The 23906-nt window shown below is 52.4% G+C and overlaps 1 protein-coding gene across 1 annotated transcript; it reads right to left on the reverse strand.

Annotated features, from left to right (window-relative positions):
• Positions 1-247: 247 nt before the first annotated feature.
• Positions 248-22393, reverse strand: CPT1C (carnitine palmitoyltransferase 1C). The gene is made up of 18 exons (XM_036274818.1): positions 22239-22393; positions 14891-15030; positions 12532-12703; positions 12238-12339; positions 12017-12154; positions 6950-7027; positions 6609-6716; positions 6448-6532; positions 5933-6128; positions 5631-5813; positions 4933-5038; positions 3663-3779; positions 3014-3178; positions 2412-2546; positions 1677-1829; positions 1042-1155; positions 812-904; positions 248-570 (listed from the first exon to the last, which is right to left on the reverse strand). The coding sequence occupies exons 1-18, from the start codon at positions 22377-22379 to the stop codon at positions 382-384; spliced, it is 2415 nt and encodes an 804-aa protein (XP_036130711.1). The 5' UTR covers positions 22380-22393; the 3' UTR covers positions 248-381.
• Between the last annotated feature and the right edge of the window lie 1513 nt (positions 22394-23906).

Genomic DNA, 23906 nt, shown 5'->3' on the forward strand with positions numbered 1-23906 from the left:
GTGTGGACAACTGGCGTTGGGCAGCAGAAACTGGGTTGAGAGTTTTCCGGGCGTTGGACGGGGATTGGCCTGGGGTGGTTAGGTAGCGTGACTGGGGGTGGAAATGCAGTAAACAGGGCTGGCGTTAGGGATTGTCACTGGAGCTGTGATTGTAACTGCGAATTCATGGTTGGGCCTGGGGATGGATGAGACCTTTTCTCCTCCCGCCCTCCCCCCCTCCCCAGCCCAAAAGCACAGCAATACCACACCCAGCTCACCATCTTTATTGGACCAGATGTGGGGTTTCCAAACCCAAACAGCCTGTGCCTCTGTCCTGCACCAGCCCAGCCGTAGAGCCCCTCCCTCTAGTTCCTGGGGAGACCAGCTCCCCGTTGGAAGAGATCAAAAGTTGGTGGAAGGCATGGGTGCCATGGAGCCCCTAGGGTGGCAAGGGAGAGGTCCACACCGGTACCCCCGCGGGCCCTCCTCCCCTCGCCCTCTGCACCCTCGCTTAAGACGCTTTCCCTCCTGGAACAGGGAGGCCACGTCCAGCAGCGCGTCCTCGATGTGCTGCCCCAGACGGTGGGAATCCTGGAAGAAGAAATGGGTCGTGTCCAGGGGGAGAGGGAGCGGGGCTCTCGCAGTCTGAGAAAGAGGAGGGCTGGGATCTGAAGGAGGAAGGGCTGGGGACTGGGCATCCTTTTGGCGGGGTAGGAGGGAGCTGGGAGTCTGGACTCAGGCTCTGGAAAGGAGGGAACTGGGAGTCCAGACTCCTGGGTCCGGAGGAAGGAGGTGGCGGGGTGGTGGCGCTGTGTGTTCCAGTTTGTCTCACCGTTTTTGTGCTTGATTTTTTGCTGGAAATGTGGAAGGTGATCATCTCATCCCCCATGAAGATGTAAGAGACACCATAACCATGGTCATCAATCTGAAAAGGGACAGAGTGAGGTGGGGGGAAGAGGCCCAGTGCCCTCCTCCACCACGGACGCAGGAATGCAGACCACCAGCCCCCTCCTCCCTCAGGGCCCCGGGTTCAGGGAGCTGGGGTGCCGCGGTCCCACTCACAGGCCCAAATCCACCACCAGAGGAAACGTAGTCGGGGTAATTGTGGACGTCAAACAGGTGGGTTTGCTGAACAGGGATCTGGCTGGTGGCCAGCTGCCACTGCTCCGAGTGAACCTGAGGGACAGGAGCCGGTCACATGCGCAATGACGACAAACAGACCCGCAGATCCGGGCCTCCTTGGCTGGGCTCCAGGACACACAGCCTAGCCCTTCCTGACCCATTTTCCCTAAACCTGCCCCCATCTGCAGCGGGGCCCCTCTTCCTGACCACACACCTCTGCTCTTCTCCCTGACCCCGCCCCTCCTCTCTGACCACGCCCCGTTCTCCACCCAACCCGCCCTTCTCTCTGACCCCGCCCCTCCTCCTGACCCCGCCCCTCCTCCCTGACCCCGCCCCTCCTCTCTGACCACGCCCCGTTCTCCACCCAACCCGCCCTTCTCTTCTCCCCCTGACCCTCCGGTTCTTTCTGCCCCTTTCCCCTACCTGGCCTGTTTTCCTGTCCCTCTTGCCCCATCTCCCTGGCTCTCTCTTCTGCTGTTCCCTCTTTTTCCCAACATCACCCTCCTTGCCCCCAAGTGCCTCCCTTCCCCCGTAGGTCACCGCTGCCCTCTGTAACCCTTTCCCTGCACCCCAACCTGATCCAGGAAGGGCGACTGCAGGTGGAGGAACTGGGCCACGATGCAGAGTGCGAAGAGGTGGCGGTCGGCGCCCTGCCCGCTCATTGCAGCCTTCAGCAAGGCCTGGTGCTTATCCACCGCCAGGCGGAACAGGGCGAGGCACTGTGAGTCCTGGGGTCCCCGGAGGTCACAGGTCATGGAAAAACAGGAAGTGGGCTTACTGCTGGGGTCCGTCACACCCCTGGCCTCAGCCCAGCCTGAAACATCCGTGCAAGGCAGAGAGAGCAGCTCTGTTATCCAGAGGGGCAACAGGCTCAGTGAGCGGGGAGTCACTGGCCCAGGGCCACACAGCAGGGCAGAATCAGATGGGTTCCCAGGTCTGTCTGACTCTCCTTCCAATGAACCACATAGGCAGGGAGGAGAGGGAACAGAGGTGGGGGGGGGGAGCAGAGAGGTGCACAGGGTCACAAAGAGGTTAAATAATCAAAGAAAGCAGCATTGTGGCAAAAGGGCTCCCTCTGGGGTGCTCCCCCAGTGTCCTGTGAGACCCCCATTAAAGCATGTATCCCACCATGCTGAACTATCTCTGTTTCCCCCATCAGGGAGCTCCTTGAGGTCAGAGTCCAGGCCTGGCTCCTCCCGGTCCCTAACCCCGTCAGGGGCCTGGGCCTCAGCAGGTGCTCCATAAACGTCTGCCAGTGTATGGGTGAGGGTGGGCAAATGGCCGCGGCCTCACACGAGGCTCACACCCACTGTCTTCTCTTTGTCCTCCATGGCTCTCACGAAGCTGCAGGCTTCCCTCGTGCAGGAGCGCACCGTCTCTGTCCGGCCTTCCAGGAACAAGCGGGTCATAGTAGACTCGTAAGTCAGACAGAACTGACCCCTGTCCTGGGGGACAAGGAGAAGAGGAACCTGTCATCTGGGCTCAGGAAGTCTTCACAGACTTGACCCACCTCTGGACCCCCAGCCTCCTCCAGCCCTGTAATGTGTGGTTAGGAGAGAGGAATCGAAATAGCGGCCCTCCCTGGCCGGTGGGGCTCAGTTGGGTGGGCGTTGTCCGGTGCACCTAAAGGTTCGATTCCCGGCCAGCTTGCCAGCGCCATCCCTGGTAGGGGGCATGCAGGACGTAGCTGATCAATCTTTCGCTGTCACATTGATGTTTCTCTCTCCCTCTCCCTTCCTCTCTCTCTAAAACTCAATAAAAATATATTTTTAAAAACCTCTAAGGGGTGGGGGAGAAGACGGTGGATCCACAATGGCCAAGAAGAGTCATGAAAGGGGCTGACAAGGCAGGTCTTGGGGGACCAGGGAACTGAGCTCCTGAGGGGGGGTGGGGGTCAGGGAACCTAACTGACCCGGAAGTGGGCCAGCTGCAAGGCCATCTGGATGAAGCTGTCTGAAGAGAGGTGGCAGCGTTTGATGAAGCTTTTGCCGAAGTGGGAGAAGGGAAAGACGTGGCAGTCAACGTCTCCAGACAAGGTCTTGGCTCCCCTCAGGGCGAGGGAGATGGACAGATGGATCTGCCAGAAGGGAGGCAGGAGTGGCGGGGTTAGAGATGGCGGTAGGGATGGCGCTGGGAACAGGGCTGGAAATGCCATGAGGATGGAGTTAGGGTCGGGGTGGATAATGGAAATTGGGACAAAGAAGGGAATGGAGCTGAAGGGCCAGGTGAAATATGGAGGCAGGGATGGGGCTGGGACAAGGTCAGGGTCGGGACTGGGATGGAGTTAGGGTTGGGCTTTCAGATGGTTTGGTGTTGGAAACAGGGTTGAATTTAGGTACGGTGATGGTGCTGGGATGGAGACGAGTTTGGGGTGGGGGTGGAGCTGGGGTAGGACTGAATTGGGAGATGCGGTTGGGGTTGAAGATAGGGTTAGAGTTGGGGTTGGGGATGGAGTAAGGGATGTGGTTGATCTCGAGGTTGAGATTGGGGGTGGGGATGAGTATAGAGTCAAAGCCAGGAATTTTGGGACTCGGAGGAGAGGCCCCCAAACCCAGACTCACCTTCTCTGGAAGGTCCCAGTGTAGCCGCTGAGGCCGAGGCAGTGAGGGGTCAGGATGCCCCTTGCAGTGGCCGTCCACCGAGTAGCCCAGCTGAAAGCATTCTGTGGCCAGAGTGAACTGTGTACAAATGGAGGCTGTCAGAGTCCCTTCCTCCCTCTGGTCCAAGGGCCATCTAACCAGGGACCCCTTTTATCAGTCCCTCTGGGCATGGGCTCAGTCCCTGAGAAGGAGAAACCCATGTTCACAAGAGGGTTCTCAGGTTCAGTTCGTCGAGAGCAGGACTGATACTAATAGCATCAGGTGCTCACTAACCCTGTACTTCCGCCAGGTAGATAAGGAGCCGCCAACGGCTGCCCGGCCCTCCCAGGGACCACCCCTCAGCACCCATTCTGATTGAGTCGGGGCCCACACCCAGCTTTTTATTATTGTTAAATATTTTAAATATTGCTAAATGTTTTACATCAGCCCTGATAGACCACTTACTGCCTGCCAGCCTTGCATTTCTCTTTATTTTACTTTACGTGACATCTCCTCGTTCAAAGTCAATACAGAGATGATATGTTGACATGTAGCATCTAAAGGGTCTGACATTGAACTGAATTGAGAGTTTCCTTTACCAACATCATCAAAGGGGAAAAAATTCCCATTTTACTAGTAAGAAATAGGCCCAGTGGGTCAGTGCTGATCTGGGGCTGCTCCCAAGGTCTGCAAGAGGCCTCCCTTCCCCTCACACCTGCCTGATCCCCACCCTCAGCCCCATCCAACCCCTCCTGCAGCACCACAGAAGTCTGGGAACCCGATGGGGGCTGACACCACATCCTATGATTTAAGACTAAGTAAAATAGAGACTTGAAGGTTCTCAGGACTGGATGGGACTTAAAGATCAAAGAAACCCCAGCCCTTTCACCTGTCAGAAGGGAAACTCACGTTCAGAGGGGAGTGACTTGCCCAAGGTCACACGGCCAGTCAGCACTGAAAGCCAGTTCCGACTCAGTGTGGTGTGACTGAAAAGCCTCTCGTTTGGGTCTCAGAACATTCCAGATTCATATCCCGCTCTGCAACTCCTGGCTCTGTGACTCCGGGCAAACTACCTCCCTCTGAGCCCCAACTGCCCATCTGTCAAAGGTAGGTCATAATCCTGGGCCCTTTGCTGGGTGGTCTCTGTGTCTCTCTGAAACTCTGCTTTTCCTCTGACCCTAGGTCCCTGGAGAGGAAGGTGTCTGGAAATGGGGCTGGCGGTCCCCGGGGTGGGGCGGGCTCGCTGCCCTACCTCCCACATATGTCCTGAGATGGGGCAGTCTGCCCACGAGTGCTCCACGCTGAGGCCCAGCTTCCCGTTGGAGAAGACGATGAGGGTGAAGGACTTATCATACCAGCTGCCGGCAGAGAGTTCAGAGTGGTCACCAAAGAGCGGGGGCCAGGAGGGAACTCGGGGTGCTCTCTGGGGGTCTTGTGGGGATTTCAGGATGGGGAGATTTTTCTGGAATCAGGGCTGGAATAGGGATCTCTAAGAGGGCGGGGTCTTCAACTGGTGGTTCTGCGTGGACTCTGAGAGGTGTCTAAGGTTTGAGGGGTTGGGGACTTTTGAGAGAATGTATAGCGTAAGGTAAAGGCTTACAGGGCGCTGGGAGGTTAGGGAGACTTCCCCAGGGCCTAGGGAATCAGTGATGACTAGTGGGCATCTAGGAAGTTGAGGATCTCCAGACTTGGTCCCCAGACTTGGGGTTCTCTGGGTCTGAGGGTCCAGATCTGGGGTTAGGGGTCCCGGAATTCTGGGCCCAAAGGTTGCCTGGATTTGATGTCCCCAAGTCTCAAGGCATTGAGTCTGGGGTCCTCAGATCAAGGGAGCCCTTGGATCTGTGGCCCCTGGGGACCAGGGTCTGCTTGTCTAGTGTCTAGAGTCTCAGATATAAACACTGGGTTTTGGTCGCAGGTTGGGGTGGGGTCCAAGTCCCAGGGCTGACTCACCGGTCGTGGCCTCTGCCAGCCAGCAGGGCATGGGCGTAGGCATCCAAGGACGCTGCGGGGTCCTCCCTGGCGAGCCCCGCGGGCTCAGAGTCCAGTGATACAAAGAAGGCGGCCCCTTCCACGGCCTCCAGGGCATCCTCCGCCTGGCTCTTCAGGGACCTCCGCACCTGGGCCCACGTGTCCCTGTTGGGGATGTGGCTGAGCCCTTCACCCTGCCCAGCCTCCACCCGGCTCCCCATTCTGCCCTCTGGAACCTCGGGATGGTGGATGGGCCGCCGGGCCACCTGACCACCCGCCCTCACCTGGGAGCCGCGGTCAGGGCCGCCAGATGCTCCTCATGGGGACAGGCGGGTGAGGGGTCGTCCAGGATTCGCTGAAACTGTTGCTCCAGGTCCCGCGGGGAAAGCAGGCCACTTTGGGAGTGGGTCCCCACGCGAAAGAACCGGCCCCGGTGGAAGACGGCCACGTGTCGGCTGTCACGGAGGTGGCGGATGTGGTCTTGGGGTGGCGGCAGAAGTGTGGAGGGCAGAAAGGCGGGAACCATTGTAAGAGTAAGAGTAGCAACCCCTCATCAGGCACTTCCTATGTGGCTTGCACTGTCTGGGGCGCTCCCTTATTCCGCACCACCCTATGGATCCGTATTATCCCATTTTAGAGATGGGAAAACTGAGGCTCAGAGAAGGTAATACCTTGCTCAAGGTCACACAGCTAGGAAGAGGGGGCTGGGATTCAACCCAGGCAGGCTGGCTCCAGAGAACATGCTCTTGGCTACGACACTGTCCCACCTCTATCAGTCAGGAGGAGAGAGGGGTCTCACCTTTCTGGACCCCAGGAATGCGCGTGGTGTTGAATATCTTCTCGTATTGGGCAGAGCATAAGGGCCGCACTCCCATCAGCAAAGTCTGCAGGAGGTCATGGCTCGGGAACTGCCCCCCAGGACCCCCGTGGCCCCAGCCCACCGGGGTGGCCCTCTCTTACCGGCAGGATCTCCTGGCGGTTCAGGTGGTGACGATAAAGGAGCAGGGCGTGGACAGCGTTCCCTGCCCGAGCAGCCTGCACTGGTGTGGGTGTGACATACAGGAAGTCCTGGGGACAGCCCAGGGGACAGCAAAACGCCTAGGGTCAGGTTTGCCCCTGATGGGGACACTGACCCCCACACACAGGTCCTGACCCCAACAGAGGACAAATAGCGAATTCCGGACTGTGACTTGGGACACTGACCCTAAATCCCACATTCTACTCAGACATCCCAATCCTAGACCCAGGAACTATGAACCCCACCCTCTCCCCGACTCCTAGCCCCCTTCCCCCTTTCTCACCATCATATAATAGTTGCTATTCACCATCAGAGAGTTCCGGGAGCGTAGGTACACAAATTCTTCCCACCAGTCAGTGACCTGGGAGTGGGGCAGAGACACACAAAGCTGGGGTGGCTGGGGCCAATGTAGCGGGGAGACAGTGGGGGGGTCGAGCCACCCAAGACTCTCCTGTGTCCAGCAGGGAGGGTGGAGCACAGTGAAGGAGACCAGCATGATCAGTAGCTAAATAACCTAAAACCTACACTCATGCTATGGAATATATGCAGCTGTTCAAGAAAAACAAGGTACACCCTGGCTGATTGGGCTCAGTGGTTAGAGTGTTGGCCCTTAGACCAAAGGGTCGTGGGTTCAATTCTGGTCAAGGGCATGTACCTGGCTTGCAGGTTTGATCCTCAATCAGGGTCATGCGGGAGGCAGCCAGGCAATGTGTCTCTCTCACATCGATGTTTGTCTTTCTCTCTCTCTCTCACCCTCTCCCTCCTTCCCCTTCCACTCTCTCTAAAAGAAAAAAATCAATGGGAAAATATCCTTGGGTGAGGATTAACAACAACCAAAGCATCAAAGCTGGCTGAAGAGTGTCTATGTGTATGAAGAAAATCCTGGAGACAATGATGGAACAAGATTTTTTTTTTTTTTTTTTTTTTTTATCCTCACCCGAGGACACTTTTTCATTCTTTGTTCAGATAGAGCAGGAAGGAGAGAGAGAGAGAGAAACATCGATGTGAAAGGGACACATCGAGTGGCTGCCACCCGCACGACCAACCAGGGCCGGGGACAAACTGCAACCGAGGTACATGCCCTTAGCGGGAACCGAACCCGGGTCTCTCCGGACCGCAGGCCGACGCTCCAACCGCTGAGCCAAACCGACCAGGGCTGGAACAAGATTTTAAGCACTAGGTACCAAATGGTTGGAGGGTGGGGAGGAGATGGTGATGAATCAGACCTGGTCAGAAAATCTCTAAGACAAAGTCTAAATCAGGTCGGTTTTATTAAAAGCCATTCAAGTGCTCTGCAACCAATGGCTTTGGTTATATCACAGGATCTTTCAGGAAATGCTCCATCACTAGGTTCTTGACAACACAGGGGCGAGGCTGCGTGGAAAGCGGGAAGATACGGCAAGTCTGAATCAAAATGCAAGTGAGAAGAATTAGATTCGGAATGTGTCTTGGCCGATTTATTATATTCACAGCTTCCTTTTTTTTTTTTAATAAAAAAATTTACGAGAGAGAGAGAAAGGGAGAGAGAGATAGGAACATTGATGAGAGAGAACATGGATTGGCCGCCTCCTGCACACCCCTCACTGGGAATTTGGCTCACAACCTGGGCATGTGCCCTGACTGGGAATTGAACCAGCGACCTCTTGGTACATGGGTTGAGGCTCAACCACAGAGCCACACTGGCTGGGCTACAGATTCTTTTTTTTAAATTTTTAATCCTCACCTGAGAACATTTTTCCATTTTTTGTTCAGGTAGAGTGGGAGGGAGAGAGAGGAAGAGAGAGAGAGAGAGAAACATGGATGTGGGAGAGACACATCAAGTGGTTGCCACCCACACGATCCCAACCCGAGCAGGGACAAACTGCAACCAAGGTACGTGCGCTTAGCGAGAACCGAACCCAGGACTCTCTGGTCTGGAGCCGATGCTCTAACCACTGAGCAAAACCGGCCAGGGCTACAGATTCCTTTTTAAGTTTGCTCGGGAGTGATACTGGATACAAATCTGACTGAGTCTAGACAAACTCGTTTCATATACAGTTGATTCTCGTTACTCACCGCAGCTGAGTTCCATAAAGTCACCGTGAACACTGAGTCAGCCAGTACTAAACCTGACCACTGTTCCTGGGAAATTCAGGTTCCTGTGAGACTCTGGTTACCACCACATTTTCATCAAGCAATTAATGCACGAAGTGGTTTTTATGTGTGTTTCTACTTAAAGACACTTGACTTAATAAATATCGTTGGTTCCATCCTGTTGAAGTCATGCCAACAACGCGTGCCTGAAGGAAGCTCATGGAACACAGGTATTTTCCCTGTTAGGCACATCCCAGCCTCCCCATGCTTGGAATGCAAGCCAGCACTTCAGCACATGCTTGAGGGCCATTTAAACAGCGAAATCAACAACAACAACACATAAAAATGCAAACAACGTGAAACCAAACAGATCACAGAAAGGACCCATGTTTTCAGGATGAGAGCTACCAGAAGGCAGAGCAGAGCCTTCTTCAACCTCAGCTGGGAACATGCGCGGCCGCAACTCAAATTCTTCTCCACTCTGCGCATGTCCTGCGGTGAGGAATACCCATGCAAGGGCCACAGTATTGATTTGGGGGTTACAGATATATTTTGGCAAATAGACAAATTAGCATATCCAGAATCCATGAATAATGAGGACTGATCTATATAAAAAGTCTAAGTGGGCCCTGGCCAGTTTGGCTCAGCGGTTAGAGTCTCGGCCCGTGGACTGGAGAGTCCCAGGTTTGGTTCCACTAAGGGCATGTACCTCAGTTGCAGTTTGTCCCCGCCCCAGTTGGGGTCGTGTGGGTGGCAACCAGTCAATGTGTCTCTCTCACATCGATGTTTCTCTCTCTTCCCTCATCTCTCCCTCCTGCTTTATCTGAGGATAAATGCAAAAATGTCCTCAAGTGAGGATTTAAAAAAAAAAGTTCTAGTCCTGGCCAGTTTGGCTCAGCGGTTAGAGCATCGGCCTGCGGGCCCGAGAGACCTGGGTTCAGATCCACTAAGGGCATGTACCTCGGTTGCAGTTTGTCCCCAGGCCTGGTTGGGTCGTGTGGGTGGCAACCACTTGATGTGTCCCTTTCACGTCGATGTTTCTCTCTCTCTCTCTCTCTCTCTCTCTCTCTCTCTCTCTCTCTCTCTCTCCTCCCACTCTATCTGAACAAAAAATGGAAAAATGTCCTCGGGTAAGGATAAAAAAATAAAAAATAAATTTAAAAAAATTTCTAAGTGGTAAGAAAGCAGTGTGTTTAGCTGGCCTCGCTTTTTTTTCTTTGTTGTTCATGAGATACATGTTATAATTGGTGGTGCCTTAGATGTACAATAAAATACATGTTGTGTGGCCCGGCCTGTGTGGCTCAGTGGTTGAGCATGGACCCATGTACCAGAGGTTATCAGTTTGATTCCCAGTCAGGGCACATGCCCAGGTTATGGGCCCGATCCCCAGTGGGGGGCATGCAGGAGGCAGACAATCGATTCATCGATGTTTCTTTCTCTTTCTTCCTCTCTCTCAAAAATCAGTAAAGAGAAAAAAATATATGAAATACATGTTGTGTCAGTGGGTATAAATTTTTTTTTTTCTATCCTCACCCGAGGACATTTTTCCATTTTTTGTTCAGATAGAGTGGGAGGGAGAGGAAGAGAGAGAGAGAGAAACATCGATGTGAAAGGGACACATCGAGTGGCTGCTACCCACATGACCTCAACCAGGGCCGGGGACAAACTGCAACCGAGGTACGTGCCCTTAGCGGGAACTGAACCCGGGTCTCTCTGTACCACAAGCCGACGCTCTAACCGCTGAGCCAAACTGGCCAGGGCGGGTATAAATTTTTAAGAGTAGAATTCGGTCCAAGAGCATGACAAATGGGAAAAGACGGAAGAACTAGGGCCATTTGCACTGCACCTCTCCAGACGTGCCTCCATCAAGCTCCTCCGACCAACCCTCCTGTGCTGCTACCCTTGGAGCTCGGTCCCTTTTCACTCTGTATTCCTGCCTCCAATAGTCTCATCCAAGTCTAATATTTCATATTCCTTTGATAGCTGAAGATCACAACCCCGGCCTATTTCCTGAGGCCTCACCCGGCCAGTCGAACTTGTCTCCACAGAGCTCAGTGTCATGACCCCAAAGCTGGTTCTCTTGTCCCTACCAAATACCAGGTCCGACCGGTGGGTGCCATACCCATGCCATCTCCCTCCTGTCCTCCCCACAGCCTGGCATTCCCAGCCTCCTGCTCCCTGACACTCTCTGCCTTGTTCCCTGTGTCCCACTGCAGCCTCTCAGGCCTTGTCCCCTGGACCCTCACCCAAGCCTCCCAGCCTCCACCGTCCCCTCTCCCCGAAGTCTTTCCCTAACATCAGAGCTGACTCTGCCCCTCTCCTGCCCAGAATCCTCCCCTGGCTCCCTAGACCCCCAAGATAAAGTCAAAGGTCCTCAGCAGAGCCCAGGCCTATCCCACCACTTCCCATCACCTCTCATGACCAACACCCTTCAATTCCCTTGTTCCAGCTGGAGTCAAGCCTCCTTACTGCCCAGCCCCCACGGGGCAACCCTCCTACTTCCTCACCTTTGCTCAAGGCATTCCTTCACCAGCCTGGCTGGTTCACATTCTCTTCAACCCTCAATGCAGCCCTGAGGCCGCCTCTGACCACCCCCAGACACTCACACCACCCCATCTGTCTCTTCATTGCTACCGCTGCCTGCACACCCGGCCTGACGGTCGTCTACAGCTTCCTGCAGAACGGGAGCCTCGTAAGCCTCGCTTTGGGGGAGTCGCTGACTCCATGCCCCAGCTTTCCAAGGAGCTCAACTCACTGTACCAAAAGGTCTAGCTCCTGAACTCAGAATGGAAGCCCATTTGGGGAAGGTGTTTCCTTGAAGGGGGGATCTATTCTGGAGTGGGGCTTAGAGTGTTGGCTGGCCAGGCGAGGGGCCGAAATATTAAATGGGTCCTGGAATTCTGGTTCAGGTACTGGAGGGTTAAGGGCAGAGTGCAGGATGTGGGCAGAGCTGAGATTATTGGAGAGTCTGCTTTAGAAAGTCGGAGCATGGAGGGAGCTGCTCAAACTGTTGGCAGATGAGTGTGCAGAATACTGGAGTACAGAGGAGTATCAGGGGCTGGGTTTACATGATTGGAGTTTGGGGACTGGGCTTTTGAATATTGAGCAGGAGGTGGGGCTGAAAGTGTGGATGGGGCGGGGCTCAGAAGACTTGCGTGTTTAGAGCCTCCAATCGCCACAGGGCCTAGGAGTTGTGGGCGGGGCGGGGGCGGGGCGTAGACCTCGCTGGCTTAGGAGAGTGGGTTCGGAACCTCTGCCTCCCCCACCCGGGACTCACATAATTGGACGCCCACCAGGACTTGAGCTGCAGGTACCACTGGAGCAGCGACGCTTGCAGCCGCAGGAACTCCTGTGCTAGGACCGCTGTCCAGTCGAAGTCCTCGTCCGACAGGACAGGCCGGACGGACTCCAGGTACTGTGGGAAGAGGTGAAGAAGGTAGTTCACGCCCCGTGCCCGCCCCGCCCGCCTCTCCTCCCATCCCCAGGTACCGGGACCACCTTGTGCACGGTGTCCTGCACGGAGGGCACCGGCTGGCGCGGCAGGGAACGTTGGTAACTGAAGAGCATTGGGTGGCGGCCGGAGAAAATGCGGACCAGGGCCTGGGGGGTGGGGAATGGGAATTAGTGGGTCATTAAACCCCTCCCTGGGGCTGGGGACCTGGGTGGGGTGTGTGTGGCAACCCACAGAGAGAATGGGGCAGATACCTCCCAAAGGGGGATAGAGACTCAGAGAGAGGGGGACAGAGAGGTGGGCCCCCGGAGGGCCTGAGCTGGGCACCGTCCCTCATTTACCAGCCAAGTCTTGGTGGGTGAGGACATGGCTCCGTGGGGTTCGAGGAGCCAGCCGTGGTAGGACAGAAGCAGCCTCAGAGCCACGTGAAGAGTGAAGATCAGGGCTCCCCACAGGCACGAAGCAAACAGTGCGGCAGCCAGGACCCCTCGAAGTCTGTGGTGCTGTGCACCCCTGGGGGAGGGAAGAAGGGGGTGGGCCTGGGCCCCCTGGCCTCAATCCCCCTCCCCTCCGGCCTCACTCAGCCCTTGCCCTTCCCAATAGTCTCTGACTCTGGTCTTTTGGCTGCTGGAGGCTCGTCGTGTAGAATTAGTCAGAGAAGTCCAGTTTCCTTGTTTGTAAAGTAGACATGATTCTCTCTCAGTACATTTCTCCTCCCAGGATTGCGGGGACACCAAGCTTCTAAAATCACTTCTTATGAAAATTCACAGGTGCTTAATAACTGGTGTTTCTATTTTTTTGTTGTTGTTAATCCTCACCTGAGGAGATTTTTCCATTGATTTTTTTTTTATCCTCACCCGAGGACATATTTGCATTTATCTTCAGATAGAGTGGAAGGGAGAGGAAGAGAGAGAGAAAGAAACATCGATGGGAGAGAGACACATTGAGTGGTTGGCACCCGCATGACCCCACCGGGGCCAGGGACAAACTGCAACCGAGGTACGTGCCCTGAGCGGAAACCGAACCCAGGACTCTCCGGTCCACTGGCTGATGCTCTAACTGCTGAGCCAAACTGGCCAGGGCTCCATTGCTTTTTTAAGATAGAATAGTAAGGGAGGGAGGTGGAGAGAGAGAGACAAACATTGATGTGAAAGAGACACATTGATGGGTTGCCTTCCGCACAACCCCGACCAGGGCTGGGGATCTAACTTACAAACCAGGTATGTGCCCTTGACCAGAAATCGAACCCAGGAGGGCTGACACTCTAACTGCTGAGCCAAACCAGCCAGGGCAAACGGTGTTTCTATTAAAGGGACACAAATTATATATAGAGTATCAAATTATGCTCTAAGTGTGGTTCTCAAAGTGTGACCCTTGGACCAGCACAATCAGCACCACCTGGGAGCTTTCTGGAAATTCAGATTCCTGGCCCCACCCAAACTTGGTACAGCAGAATCTGTTGCGGTGGGACCTAGCAGTCAGTGTTGTTGGGTTATTTATTTATTTTTCTTTATTGATTTTAGAGAGAGGAAAGGAGAGGGAAAGAGAGATAGAAACATCGATGAGAGAGAACATCAACTGGCCACCACCTGCGTGCCCCCCACTGAGGATCGGGCCCACAATCTGGGCTTGTGCCCTGACCAGGAATTAAACCAGTGGCCTCTTGGTGCATAGGTCGAGGCTCAACCACTGAGCTACACCGGCTAGGTGCAATCAGTGTCTTATTTATTTATTTTGTTAATCCTCATCCAAGGATATTTTTCCATTGATTTCTAGATAGAATGGAAGGGAGGGAGAGAAACATTGATTGGTTGCCTCCCGTACAACCCCGACCAGGGCCAGGGATCAGACCTGCAACCCAGGTACTTGCCCCTGAGGAGAAATCAAACCCGCAACCCCTTGGTCCACAGGCCGACGCTCTAACCACTGCTCAGCAACCAAGCAGGCAGCAGTCAGTGTTTTAACAAGCCTTCTCAGGTGGTTCCAAATCAAACTCAAGTTTAGGAAACTCTGGCCTACAGTAAGCCAACATGTTTGCAAAGTAGCAAAGAGACATGGGAGCAAATTCCACTGGGGGAGTTGGGGCGAGTCACTCCCCTCTGTAGACTAGATAAATCTAACCTTTCTGGAAATTTCTACCTCTGATCCAAGATCTGCCCTTTAGGGCTGCCTGCGTCCTCAGGGGACTAATTCAAGGGTTAGAACCTGCCACTTCACTGTTACCTGGTTGCCAACTCTTTCCCCAAGCTGACAGCAACAACTATAATATTACAACCAGTCCCGTTTAACCATCTCCTGGCACAGTGCTGAATATTCCACATGCATGATTTTAATTCTTCCAACCACCCTAAGAAGCAATTATTATTACCCCTGTTTAACAAATGAAGACCCTGACACATATATTGGTGAAGTCTCTTACCTGAGTATACAACCAGAGACCAGCAGAGTTCACACTTGTATTACCATACATTTTCTAGCTTGTCACCATCCCCCTTAGCAAGGAACAGCCAGGATGGAAAATGTACAGAGAGGAGAGAGAAAATCACCTCCTTTTTATTGATGCTGTTACCTTTATTAATCCGTCCCAAAGTAGGTCCCAGAGGTTACTTTTCCTTAGCAGGCACAGCACACTGATAGAGAAACTTACTGGGAAGAAGGAAAGGGAGTAGGGAGGTTACTGGGCTGAAGTGGGCAGCTCACCAGTCCGGCAGCAACTCTTTAATCTTCTCTGTCAGTCCTAGGGAAGGATCCAGCTGGAGGAACCAGGCGAGCTGGATTGCACTGAAGAGGAAGAGCCAGCTGAGGGGGCTGGCGGGGAACACACCAGTGAGAAAGTCATTCTGTGGGGAAGAAAGGGCATCCATTCAATCTCATCCTCTAAGCCCAATCCTTAGGTAGACTGAGCACCTAGTGTGTTCTGGGTCCTGATCTAGACTCTGTCCTCAGGGAGGTCAACGAGAATGAAGCCCGTGCTAATGGTGATAGACAAGGCACAGGAGCCCTGTGGTGCAGGTTGCTCATCCCAAGGGAGTCAGGGAAGGCTTCCTGAAGGAGGTTCCCCTCAGGAAGAACCCAGAAGGCAAAATAATCCTCCAGACAGAGAAGCATCTGGAGCTTGATAGGCCTTCGAGAACTACCTGGCCATAGAATGAATGAGGAATGAATGAAAGTACTGGGTTACTAATCAGGTTCCGAGGGGAGGGTGAACAAGATAATTAACACTTAATGAGAGTTTACTACATGTCAGGTGCCCTTTACAAGGCTTAACTCTTTAAATCCTCCCCACAACTGGAGAAGTTAAGTACTAAGAGTATCTCATTATACATTAAAAAAAAAAAAAAGCAAACAGCTTCAAGGTCACACAGCGAGCATGGTTAAGACAGGATAAGAGCTACCATTACTTGGGGACATCACCATCCAGGCTCAAGAACCCACTTTCTCACCCTGGCCGGTTTGGCTCAGCAGTTAGAGCATCGGCCTGTGGTCCAGAGAGACCTGGGTTCGGTTCCTGCTAAGGGCATGTACCTCGGTTGCAGTTTGTCCCCAGCCCTGGTTGGGTCGTGTGGGAGGCAGCCACTCAATGTGTCCCTTTCATGTCGATGTTTCTCTCTCTCTGCCCCTCTCTCTCCCTCCCAGTCTATCTGAACAAAAACTGGAAAAATGTCCTTGGGTGAGGATTAAAAAAAAGAAAAGAAAAGAACCCACTTTCTCTCTTCTTCCTGCATTTAAGGGACAGGAGGGCCTCAGAAATCAGAGTTTAGAACTGGGGCTCTGGAGTCACACCCTTTGCTCTGTCACTAACAAGCGGAATGGCAGGCATGTGACCTCTCTGTGTCCTCACCTGTAGAATGGGAGCAATCTCAGAACTTGGCTCACAAGGCTGTCACAAGGGCTGAATGAGAAAATGTCATTCCACAAATGTTTGTTGGGGTCCTACAGCAGTGACAAGACAGCAAGGTTCTCATGGGGGACAGAGGCAATGTCCACATAAGTGAAGGACTTAGCGAGTCAGATGGAGCTAGGTGCTATGGAGAAAATAAAGCAGAGAAGGGGCCTGGCGAAGGGCCTGCATGGCATAGCTCAGTGCCAGGCACACAGCAGGTGCTCAATAAATGTTACTACAGTGATCCTTTCTATTGCTCCTCTACTTCACTTTGGGGATTTATTTACTTGACAATCTTCCTTTGGCTCGGCAGGAAAAGATTACAGGCAAATGTGTTTATTTTTTGTTTCATTTTTCCTTCTTAAAGAAGCTGTCAGTTCTTCTATTTGGTGCTTTGATTGCAATAGAACAGAGGCTTCATAATAACAGGAAATGTCTCCATGGCATTTCCCAAGTACCAGGCACACCATTAAATCATCTTATTCCCCTGTAATTCAGTAAGGGAGTAATTATTATCTCTATTATATGGATGAAGATAAGGCAGGATAGTAAGAAGCTAGGAAAACTCTTTGGCAAGTGGAACAGGGAAACTGAGATAGATAGCTAAACAAGGCTGAACAATTAGCCTGATAATAAATCATAAACCCTTATCTTTCTTAACCAAGGACACTTAGGAGCAGGTGGTTTAAACCCCTCCTCCCCAACTAGAGTAACTTAAATCACCCTAGTCAGGGAGAGAAATAACAGAGATCCAGTTAGTGCAATTAGTGCCAGCCAAACCCCAGAATGGATGAAGTCAGGGAAATAAATAACAATTAAGCCCAATTAGAGCTGCGCAAATCAAAGATAAAAGTAAAGCAGTGAAGCTGACCAGGAAATGATCCCAGCCCTGGCCGGTTTGGCTCAGCGGTTGGAGCGTCAGCCTGCGGACCAGAGAGTGCCGGGTTCGGCTCCTGCTAAGGGCATGTACCACCCCCCCCCAAAAAAAAAGAAGAAAGAAAAAGAAAATGATTCCAAACCCCCTATTTGCTCTTTTTAATACATCAGCATATCAAAGGAAACACCTGGAAAGCTGTTGAATATTCTGTTGAGACCCTACCCTGAGATCTCCCCTAAAACTCTGCCTTTATACAAGATGAAAACCCTTAAGGCAAAGGACCCAATGCACACTGTCCCTTGAGCACACCAGTGTCCCCCTTTCCTCAGGGGTGTACTTTAGCTTTCATTCTCCTAAACTCTAAGGGTCCCCACAAGACCTGCAGCCAGGGGAGCAGTGGGCAGTGGTCGTTGTCCTAGGCTAACCCCCTGAACCTGTCTCCAAGGGCCCTCCTTTTGCTCCTGTAATTTTTTTCCTGAACCCATGCAGCCCAGTGTGGCTCATTTCTGTCACTGTAACTTGTTTTCTGAATCCACACAGCCCAGCATGACTCACTTTTTCTGTCTCTTTGACTTCCTTTCCTGCATCTAGGCAGCCCAGCTTGGACCACTTTCTTTCTTTTTTTTTTTTTTATCCTCACCCGAGGACATTTTTCCATTTTTTGTTCAGGTAGAGTGGGAGGGAGAGAGAGGAACAGAGAGAGAGAGAGAGAGAAACATCGATGTGAAAGGAACACATCGAGTGGCTGCCACCCGCACGACCAACCAGGGCTGGGGACAAACTGCAACTGAGGTACGCGCCCTTAGCAGGAACCGAATCCGTGTCTCTCAGGACCGCAGGCGGATGCTCTAACCGCTGAGCCAAACAGGCCAGGGCATAGGCAGCCCAGCTTAAGCTCACTCCTGTTGCTGTGACCTTGCCTCTTCTATCTTAAGCCCTTCCTTTGTTTCAGCGCCCACAGCTTCAATAAACATTCTCTCAAACTGTGAAATCTTTCCTACAGAAAGTCAAGAACCCACACATTCCAAATCATGCCAGAGCAAACCTGCCTTGGTTCCATCCTGGTCCCTTTTCAGTGACAAAGAAACTGAGAAAGGAAGTTTGAAGAACTCATTCAAAGCCACAGAGCAGGAAGCAGTGGAGCTAGGATTTGCACCTAGGTTCCCTGGCTCTAAGGTCCACTATCAACACTCAGACCATTGGATGCCTTGGGACCCTAATGTAACAGGATATACTACAAGGTATCATCCTCTGGGGAATATTATGTCTCTGAATTTCATATTCATTTGAGAACTATTTCAGGGAACACTGTGTTCTCTTGCTGATGAACTACCCGCTCAGTGCTACATGTCATGCCATGTGCTTGGCCCACTTCCCATAATTCACAACAACCCTATGGCACATGTAACAGGACCACATTCTAGAAAAGAACCCCAGGCCTGGCTACTGTGGCTCAGTGGCTGAGCATTGACCCACGCACCAAGAGGTCACCAGTTCGATTCCCGGTCAGGGCACATGCCCAGGTTGTGGGCCTGATCCCCACTGAGGGGCAAGCAGGAGGCAGCCAATTGATGTCCTCTCTCATAGATGTTTCTCTCTCTCTCCCCCATTCCCTTCCTCTTTCTCTAAAATCAATAAAGAAAAAAATATTTAAAAAGAAAAGAAAAGCAGCCTAGGATAGTGGGCATCAGCATAGCTCTAGAACCAGACTGCTCATTCTGGCTCTGCCCCTAGTTCTGCATCTTAACAGCTGTGTGACCTTGGGAAAGTGAAAGCACCTCTCTGGGTTTCTGTTTATTCATCTGTAAAATGGCACTAACAACAGGTCTACCCTGAAGGCCTTAGGGCCCTGGCCCATGTTGCTCAGTGGTTAGAGTGTCGAGTCACGCACCAGAGAGTCCCAGATTCGATCCCTGGCTCCAGTTGAGGCACATGTGAGCGGCAGCCAATCATTGTGTCTCTCTCACATCAGTTTCTCTCTCTCTCCTCGCCCTCCCTTTCTCCCTCCCACTCTCTCTAAAAATCGATGGAGAAAAATATCCTTGGGTAAGGATTAACAACAACAAAAAAGGCCCTAGGAGTAATAGATTAAAAGAGCTTGCTTAGTGTACAGCCTGGAACACACTACTACTCAATGTCATTTTAGAAATGAGGAGGCAGAAGCCCAGAGACGTTATTACATGCCAAAAGGCACACAGCACCAATGTGGCACATAAGAATAGCAATGCTGCCCAGCCAGTGTGGCTCAGTGCGCTGAGCAATGTCCCATGGACTGAGAGGTCCTGGTTCAGTTCTCTATCAGGGCGCATGCCCAGGTTGAGGGCTCTGTCCCCAGTAGGGGGCGTGCAGGAAGCAGCCGATCCATGTTTGTCTCATGGGTCTTTCTCTCTCTCTCAAAAAATCAATAAAAACATATTTAAAAAAAAAAAAAAAAGCCCTGGCCAGTTTGGCTCAGCAGTTAGAGCGTTGGCCTGCAGTCCGGAGAGACCCGGGTTCGGTTCCCGCTAAGGGCACGTACCTCGGTTGCAGTTTGTCCCCGGCCCTGGTTGGTTGTGCAGGTGGCAGCCACTCGATGTGTCCCTTTCACATCGATGTTTCTCTCTCTCTCTCTCTCTCTTCCTTTCTCTCCCTCCCACTCTATCTGTACAAAAAATGGAAAAATGTCCTCGGGTGAGGAAAAAAAAAAAAAAGAATGGTAATGCTGAAGTGGTTACTTCTGTGAGCCAGGCCTTCTGCTTAGACAACTGATGCTTACAACACCTGAAGGCAGGGACTGTCAAGGTTCCCATTTTATAAAGGAAGACAGTGAGGTTTGGCTATGCATCTATGCAACCACAGCTCTGGTGCTGCTGAGGGCACAGCCCTCACCCTGGGACCTGCGGTCCCAAAGTAAAAGAGGAAGGAAATGAGAGCTTCAAGTGACCATCAGGGAGAGACATGGCTCTGTGATAGGAAAGAGTGATCATTATTACAATTATCATTCAATCCTAATGTGAAAGTCTGGTGGAGACCACTGGCCACAGGGGACATTTGACTCTAAAAGGGCTTCAGGTCTTGCCTTTTCTGCGGGGGTGACAGTCAAAATATTCAACAATGCAATTCCAGTCACAACCCATCCATAAGCATAGAAATCAGAACAGTGGTTGCCTTGCAGCGAAGTATTATGAAAATTCACTGTACACTTAAAAAAAATCTGCCCAGCAAGTGTGGCTCAGTGGTTGAGCATCGACCCATGCACCAAGAGGTCGCCAGTTCGATTCCTGTCAGGGCACATGCCCAGGTTGTGGGCCCGATCCCCAGTGGGGGGCTGCAGGAGGCAGCCAATCGATGTTCTCTCATTGATGTTTCCATCTCTCGCTCCCTCTCCCTTCCTCTCTCTCTAAAATCAATACAGAAAAAATTTGTTTAAGAAATTAAAAAAATTGTCCTGGCTGGTTTGGCTCAGCGGTTGGAGTATCAGCCTGCGGATCAGAGAGTCCCGGGTTCAGTTCCGCTAGGGGCACGTACCAAAAAACAAAAACTAGAAATTTTAAAAATCTATGTATTTTTCTGTATGTAACTATATCTTAGTTTAAATATATATATGCTTATTTTTCTGTCATTTAAAAAAAATTAATCCTCACCAATATTTTTCCATTTTTTATTTTAATTTTTATTTATTTTTAATATTTTTATTATTTATTATTTTTATTTATTTATTTATTTTTATCCTCACCTGAGGATATTTTTCCATATTTTGTACAGATAGAGCGAGAGGGAGAGAGAGGAAGAGAGAGAGAGAGAAACATCGATGTGAAGGGACACATCGAGTGGCTGCCACCCGCACGACCAACCAGGGCCGGGGACAAACTGCAACCGAGGTACATGCCCTTAGCGGGAACCGAACCCGGGTCTCTCTGGACCGCAGGCCGACGCTCTAACCGCTGAGCCAAACCGGCCAGGGCTATTTTTAATTGATTTTTTAGAGAGAGGAAGGGGGAGAGAGAAACATCGATTGGCTGCCTCCTGCATGCCTCCTACCGGGGATTGGGCCCACAACATGGGCATGTGCCCTGACCAGGAATCAAACAAGCAACCTCTTGGTTCATGGGTTGATGCTCAACCACTGAGCCACACCGGCCGGCCCCATTGATTTTTTAGACATAGTGGAAGGAAGAAAGAAACATCAATGTGAGAGAGACACATTGACTGGCTGCCTCCTGCACGACCCTGACTGGGGCTAGGGATCGAACCTGCAACCCACTGACGAGGAACTGAATCCGGGACCTTTCGGTCTGTGGGCCAATGCTCTAACTGCTAGGCCACACTGGCCAGGGCTATTTTTCTTCTTTATTGCAACTAGATGGAGAGCTCCATGAGGGCAGGGTTCTATCTGTCTTGCTCCCTGCAGTATCCCCAGTGCCCCAAACAGTGCCAGGCCCTGAACAAATGCTCCAAAGATATCTGGTGAATGAATAAAGAACAATGTTATCAAAAGCTAACACTTAGCCTTTGCCATGGGTCAGGTACTTCGCTCAGTGCTTTACATGTAAGAATTCATTTAATCCGTGCAACTGTCCTGTGAGTAAGGGGCCATGGTTACACCTGTTTTACATGTGGGGAAACTGAGGCTCAGAGAGGAGCGCTTAGGATTAAAACTCAGTCATGGCTGACCCCACAGGTGTTCAAAGAGGAGGTGACCAGTGGGGAGATTCTGTATGTAGACAGTGTCAGAGTTCTGGGACCAGGGACCCTGAGGCAGACATGGGTTTTGGTTAGATGGTGGACGTGGGCTTTCTAGAGCCAGAGCAAGGAGCAGAAGTTGGGCTTTTCCAGAACAAAGCAGCAGGGTTTGTAGTTATGGAGAGTGCAGGATACAGACATTGGAGGTTCACAACTCAGAACCAGGGGGCCTTCAAGATTGGGGTGGGGGCTACCTAAGATCTGGATCGGGTCTTGGAGTTGTGGAAGGGGGAGTACCCAGATCAGAGCCTGGAGTGAAAGGGAAAGACTAGAAGTGTACCATGGAAGGGGACTGAGTTCTAGAAACTGAGGCGGAAGTTATGTTTGGAAGTGTGGGAAAAATTGGGGATACCTGAACTGGGTGCAAGAGGTAAATAGGGGCACCTAGTAGGTGAGGCTGAGAAGCCCTGAAGTGAGCCACAGACCAGGAAATAGCTTTAAGAAGTCCTAGAAATGGACATCAGAATTCCCATCAGTGGGTGATATGATCCCAGAAGTGGGCCTCCGGCATGACGGAAGCAGGTAACTGGATCCCCGGAAGAAAACCAAGCCTCAGCCCTCCTCACCCAGAAACGGCAGAGATGCCTTTTCCACGAACGCAGTCCAGACAGATAGATCTCCTGCAACACCGAGGCACTGAGGTCCACTTCCGCCCCGTCCGAGGTCAGTGAGGGTCGGAAGCCCACGGCTTGGTGCGCTTCAGCCATGTCCCGCTAGACTCCTGGGAGGACAGAGGGTTATTCTCTAAGTCCCCAGCTCCCTGCTCCCTCCGACCAGGAGTCCAAGACCCCAGCTCCCTCCTCCCACAGACCCAGGAACATGGGACGCCAACTCACCCCTCCTAAGCACCTGAGGGATCGTGAGGGTCCCGGCCTGACCCACACTCCGGTGTTGGGGGGGGGGGGGCGCCTCAGTTGGTGATCTCTGTGAACGCATAGAGTCGCATATAGAGGCGGGAGGGATAACTCGCGTTAACCCCTTTTGTGGCTCTGCTGAGAATGTGGTGTGAGGGCAGCGCCTCCCCCCAATATAGGACTTTCACGATTCAGGGGTGGAGAGGGGAAACCTGTTCAGGGTGAGTTACCGGATCAAGAGGAAAATATTAGCCCTAGACCCATTTGAAATGAACACCTGCTGGACGCTGACACTGTCCACTCTGTTTCCGTTTCCCATTCTAAGAGGGTATAGGGATGCGGGAACTGTCTATAAATTCATCCGCTCTGGGGTGGCCCAGCGTCCCCTCCCCCCAGAATCGGGGCTGGAGGGGATGGGGGGAGGGAGCACCCTACTGCGCATGCCTCGAAGTCAGGGATGCTTCGAGGACAAGTGATGGAGAGGCTCCTACGCCCAACCCAATATACAGGCCTCCAGCCCCCGCAGTACCTCGGGCCCCTCTCGTCCGGTACTTACTACGCTGAATCAGGGGTCCACCGGATCGGATCCTGGGGACCAAGCCCGATTACACCTCCCCGACCCCGGATTTAGAGCGCCGGACCTGTCTCCCACTTGCATATGTTCCACCCAGTGCGACGAGTCCACCACTCGGTCGATGGGCTTCCGGAGGTCCTGCACGCCCCCGATTATCCAACACCCAGGAATCCCGATTTCTGTCTCCCGTGTGCCTCCCCTGGTTATTCAAGTCCCTGGTCTTGTCCCCGCCCCCTTAGAATTACTCTGCGTTCTGTCCCCGCCCCCTCTGAATCCCAGCTTCCAATCCCCTCCCTCGGTTGAATCCCCGGCCCTCTGTCTACCCCGCAGGATCCTCCATTTGCCTCCTGCGTTCTATCAGCATCTCTCCTGAGGCCCAGGTTCCTGGGCTCCCCAGTCCGCCCTCTCGAGGAGCTCGCTCCTTTCACTTCAGGGAGCACTCACAGCCTGCCTCTGGGTATACTAGTCACGGCGCGTGGGGTATCGAGCTGGAGCGAATCGCAGTCCTACCATCCGGGGAGGGAAGAGAACTGCTTTGGGGTGGGATAGACCCACAAAAACCACCCCACAGAAGGTGCAACTGCATGGACTGAGCTGATGCGAAGGAGGGGGCTACAGTGGGTTGAGTTCGAGTTAAACAGTCAAAGGAACTTCCAGGAGGGAAAACGTGTATGACAAAGGGGAAAAATATATTAGGGACCGGGATCAGATTGGCAGGTCACAGAGAACAGAGACCGAAATAGGGAAATTGTCTTTTATTTGGGTCTGGACGTTAATATTCTTTGTCCATGCTGGCTCTGGTGTGC

This window comes from Molossus molossus, unplaced genomic scaffold (assembly GCF_014108415.1).
Source record: "Molossus molossus isolate mMolMol1 unplaced genomic scaffold, mMolMol1.p scaffold_m16_p_21, whole genome shotgun sequence".
In the NCBI taxonomy this organism is placed as follows: domain Eukaryota; kingdom Metazoa; phylum Chordata; class Mammalia; order Chiroptera; family Molossidae; genus Molossus; species Molossus molossus.

Bases quoted from the DNA above. Each gene is read 5' to 3' on its own strand.
- CPT1C (XM_036274818.1), bottom strand. From the start codon at position 22,379: ATGGCTGAAGCGCACCAAGCCGTGGGCTTCCGACCCTCACTGACCTCG. The intron at 3,780-4,932 runs GTAGGGCAGCGA...ATTTGTACACAG, and splicing joins TCTCAGGACATATGTGGGAG to TTCACTCTGGCCACAGAATG. The intron at 3,179-3,662 runs GTGAGTCTGGGT...CCCTTCTGGCAG, and splicing joins ACTGGGACCTTCCAGAGAAG to ATCCATCTGTCCATCTCCCT.